We start from the raw sequence: 5,339 nt of genomic DNA on the forward strand, positions 1-5,339 counted from the left end.
TCAAATTCTTCTAATTTAAAACATGATAAAAACTTGCTCCTAAAATATGAGGAGGCTGAATAAGAATAAAAAAGAGCTTATAAAAAAAACTTATTCTTGTTCTGTTCCGGGAAAATAAAGATTTAGTGTGGCGGTATCACACTGTAACAGTCCCTGTTTAAACACAATTTTCAAAACCCAAGAAATTTGAATCTCTTTGAGATTGTAAACTTCCGCATTTTATTTCTCCGTACTGGATACTTGCGTTTAATCATACTTTCTTGGTCTCAAATCAAAAACATTTAAGCTATGAAGTAACTTTTGTTTATTTTGTCTTTATAGGCTGATTTCAATTTTACGAAATGCTATTTCGGTTTTCTACAAAAATTCGTTTCTGTTTGTTAGATATCTCATTCTGTGTACTGCAACACTTCAATTATTGTTTCAGGAATAAAATGTAAGATATGTAAATAAACACCATTTACTTTACTTACCTATGTTTGAAATTTATTATACTATTATATTATTTATTATATCACATAATGTGCATTTCTATATTTTATAAAAATGTATAATAAATTACAATAACTTTTAGCAAAGTTTTATAAAATTCTTAGCATTTAAAAATGTTTATTTTCAAGACTTATTTCTTTTAATTTCAGCTAGCCTTCGATTCAATGTTCAAATTCGACTTTAAAGTTAGAATATTAATCAGGTTTAAGTACCTTGTATCTTAAACCATTTTTTCAACTCTAATGTTTCAATCAATTTTTTGTAGTATCTGCTTTTGTTTTTACTTGCTCGTTTTTACTAAAGAAGATTAGTAGAACTATAATCATTCGATTATTTTTTTAAGCTGAAAAATTAGATTCAAATTTAAATATTTATGCACTTACGATATATCTGAGAGTAATAAATCCATTACATTTTTGAGCCTCAGACTTTGGAAAGAAATCACAAATGAAATGAATGTTTAAATTAAAAATTTAGTTATTAAAACTTAAATTAATTAAATTGAAATATTTTCATCGAGCATTTGTAAATCAAACTATTCATATAAAATGTGTAAAACGAAACAATAGAAAAAAAATATATTCCTCTATTAGCCCTGGCTTTCCAGCGTAAAATCTTGAATTTCAAAAATTTCAAAAAACTTAAAAACAAAGTTTATATTTTTGAAGATTTCAAAATAAAAATTTGCTTTCATTAAAGATATTGTACGATTTTAAGGTAACAAAACCATTTTATGAATAATTCGAGTCAGTTTAAAAGATATTTAGGAATTCTTAGAGTTTTAAAGGGATAAATAATATTTAAAATTTTTTAAAGATCTCCGCAAATTTATAAATTTTCCTACATTTTTTCAAAGCGTCAACAAGTTTCAAAGATCTTTTAATCTGCTCAAATTCTTGCTCGGAATCATATTGCGTAAGGTTTTTTTTCTGGCCTGAAAAATCTTTCTTGGTTGCAAATTCAACAATTTTGTTAAAAATTGGTCTTTTTCGTTTGCAAATTAATTTTTTTTGCAGAAATTTCATTTTTTTAATTAAAATTAAAAATATTTGGCTTAAGGCTGTTAAAGTGGGATGCACAAGAATGGCGAAATCTGTAAAGCACTTTAAATAAAAAATGCAATTTGTGATTTTATTTATTTTTATTTTTTATTAAAAAGTCTAAATAATTGGCGAATACAATAATATCAATAATACCTATAAGAAGGAAAAGTGTACAAGTGATAAAAATCTTTTATAACTTGTGCGCCTTTCCATAGGCGCTGTCAGCTGTAGGTCACCTTCCTTAGAAAACATTGTTGCTAAACTTTTTTGCTCTCACTCTTTTTCAATTAATGTATTTTTTTGGAAAAAAGATAGAAGAAACCCCTCCCCGGGTCTAGAAAACATAGATTTCGTAATTTTTGTGCACCCTGCTCCAGCAGCCATAAAATAAAAATCTCCTTTGTCGTACTTTTGAACTATTTTTTGGAAAATTTGTCTTTTTGAATGAATTCAACTCTTTTTCATTTGAAATTTAAAATATCATTTAGTTTAACTATCAACTATTTATATATCAACTGTTTAAGAGTTAAGCTGCTTTATTGAAGATTCACTTTGTTGGTTAAAAATTCATCATTTCAGTTAAAAAGTCAGGTCTTTGGTTGAGAATTCCACCATTTTGTTGAAAATTTGTATTTTTTGGTATGTATTTGTTCTTCTTGAATATCTGAGTATTGAAAAATTGTCTTTCTGAATAAATTTGAATGCTTTTTACTCAAAATTAAAATCTTTATGGGTTTTAATATTGATAATGTATTAGATTTTGGTTGAGAATAAATCTTTTTCCATTGGCTTATATCCATTGGTTTATATTTTTTGGTGGTAACAATATAACTGGTAAATAATTGAGATGTATTTTTTTGGTTGAGGATTCAATCATTTTGTAGATAATAATTGGCCTGTTTCGGATCTATTGGATAAAGTTCCGAATAGCTGAAATCTCCGATTTTCTTCAAACTTTGTATATTTATGTATTTTGACACGCTGATTACGAATATGATAGTTATAATTGGCGACAAGGCGATTTTCATGATAAAACCATGAAAACCCCATAGAAATTATGGTTTTTTGCGTTTATCTAAGCCAATATGCAAAATATTTTAAACAAAAGTTATAGACCACATGAAAATACAAATTTTTTGTAACTTACATTTTTTTGTGAGAGTGATAATTTTTGCAAAAATGAGTGATAATCGATTTTCATGTAAAAAACCCATAAAAATCATGGCTTTTTGCGATCATCTACGCCAATATGCACAATATTGCGAAATATTGTAAAAAAAGTTGTATAGCTCATCAAGTTACACATTTTCTGTTGGAAAAATTTTTATCTGTGAGTGATAGTTTCCGCGAAAATTGGCGTTACATCGATTTTTATGAAAAAAACCTCAAGGGTAGGGGTTTGACCAACATTATTTCTGTAACCAGTCACAGTGATGCCTGAAAATGTTTCCAGAATTTTGCGTATTGGCTGAGCTAAACTCAAAAATTCATGATGTGTATGGGTTTTTTTTTTCAGGAAAATCCATTTATTAATCATTTACTCGGAAACTATCACTCGCAGAAAAAATATTATAAACAAAAAATATGTACCTCAATGGGAACTACAACTTTTGTAAAGAATATTTTAGGAAATTTTGCATATTGGATTAGATAAACGCAACTATGACTTTTATAGTTTTTTCATGGTTTCATCATGAAGATGGCCTAGTCGCACATTTTCACTATTAAATTCGTAATAAGCGCATCAGAGTACATAAGTATGCGGAGTTAAAATAAAATCAGAGAATTCAGCTGTTCGGAACTGCACCTGAATTTACTTTCTTTTTAAAATTTTGAAAAATTATATTTATATAACCTTAAAAACAATATAATGACGTTGTTTAAAAAATGCTTAAGCCCGTCGTTTTCAGTTAATGATAAATTTGTAAAGTTTTTATTAATTTCGATAATAAAGAACACTCGATCTTTTATTGATCAATGCATTTTGTGCAGTGACGAGAAATCGAACAGCTCAATATATGGTAAATAGAGGAGGGAGAATTTGAGAACTGCAGAAGCCATTCGATTGAAATTGATGAATTCACTTTCAAACGGATCGGACCAGCTGGCGTTTGTTTGGCAAAGCGGCAAATAATATGTGTGTAGGCTACACTGGTCATGAGATAAATTTCAGCTGTGGAAATCAATCTCACTCTCAGTTCGATAAGCGAGATATACATGAATCTGTATAATTTCATAATTTAATATTCTAACCAGCATGCAGTATGAAATGCCTGTATGGATACTTACAATTCATATCCACGCGAACAGAGGAGGATAGAGGGAGTGACCTATTGTTATTCGTTGCGTTGCAGGTCAGTTCTGTACGCACATCAGCACGCCCCAAATTTTTTATCTCGATGTCACTGCGTATCACTCCGTCACGGCTGTGCACTGTGACAGTTTGGTTATTTATGTAATTGTCATTACGATACCACGTCACTGTAGGCGCTGGTTTACCTGTGGACAATAATTCATTTCGGTACGTTGTTTATGAAAATTGAAAATTTATATATACAGTGAATCCATTTCAAATCAGGCAGGTGCTGCACTTGAAGTTGCAGAATCTCTCGGGGACAAATATGTTGTTTTTTGGAGGAAATTAGGCGATACGGATTTTTGCGATTTGTGAAACTTAAATTTTTACGGAGTTATGCGTATTTGATTTTTAGGCGAAATTTCGAAATCCATGAGAAAATGTTACAACTATTCAAAATTAACAAAATGGTGGCGTTGTTTCTTAAAATACTAAAAGTCGAATTTCTCAAAAAACCCACACTTATATTTTTTTCCAATTTTCTTTTGAATTTGTACTATCATGAGGAAAACACGATGTGAGTTTTATCCGGGCTAAATAACTTTCGTGGCCAGAAGATTTTTCTTCATAAAATCGAATTCTCGCAGTTTTCTTTCAAACAAAAATAGATACGAAAAAATGTTTTGAAAATATTTTGCACAGTTAAGCACAGTTAGATTAGGCGGTAGTACTTAAAGTTTGTGAACAGACAAGTCGGGCTCAAATCGTACTGCTGGAATGTTTTGAGATTTTATTACATTAATTATTTTATGGTAATTTACTATTAAATTTATTTAAATCAATTCAAAATATTGATTTTTTTATTTGCAAATTTTTTGGACATTCTGGTATTCTGAATATTACTGATATCTTCCACTTTTGATGGTGATCTATTTTGAAAATATTTACAATTGAAAATTCACCAACTTGTTTAGTTTTGAATGCTTATATTTCGAAATCATAAAATTTTGAACATCTTCTTGAAAACGGTAAATCTTGAAGATTTTCTATTTAAGATCCTTCAATTTTTAATCTGTATAATTTGCAAAGATGTAGTTTTCAGTATTTTTCTTAAAGTGATCAATTTTGAAAATTTGCAATTGACTACTCTTAAATTTTAAGAATGTATAAATAACAATTGTTTGATTTGAATAATTTTTAAGATCAAAAGTCAAGATTACAATTCTAAATCTTTCAAACTAAAGAAATTTTGAAAGTAAGTCGTCAAAGTTATAGAAGTTTCAATCGTAAATTTCCAAAATTAAGATCTCATTAATTTTAAAAGAATTATAATTTCAATTTCTGAAATTTGTAAGAGCGACAATGGAAAATTCTTGAATTTAATAGTATATTAGATCATTAGTAGAGTATACCAGGTGTATACATATGAAACCGGTATTGCCATTTAGCGGCCAGTAGGCACACTTGTAAGCACTGTCGGAACTTACCATTTGTGCTAATTGGCGTAT

General features: G+C 28.7%; 1 protein-coding gene across 1 annotated transcript in view; it reads right to left on the reverse strand.

Moving 5' to 3' along the window:
- LOC117173867 (hemicentin-1-like) overlaps nucleotides 1-5,339 on the reverse strand; it is a 208,528-nt gene that overhangs the window by 88,525 nt on the left and 114,664 nt on the right. Inside the window, exon 5 of the mRNA XM_033362513.1 lies at nucleotides 3,825-4,034. Coding sequence (XP_033218404.1) covers nucleotides 3,825-4,034 — 210 coding nt within the window. The remainder of the gene's footprint in view (nucleotides 1-3,824; nucleotides 4,035-5,339) is intronic.

The sequence above is a fragment of the Belonocnema kinseyi genome, chromosome 5 (assembly GCF_010883055.1).
Source record: "Belonocnema kinseyi isolate 2016_QV_RU_SX_M_011 chromosome 5, B_treatae_v1, whole genome shotgun sequence".
Classification (NCBI taxonomy): domain Eukaryota; kingdom Metazoa; phylum Arthropoda; class Insecta; order Hymenoptera; family Cynipidae; genus Belonocnema; species Belonocnema kinseyi.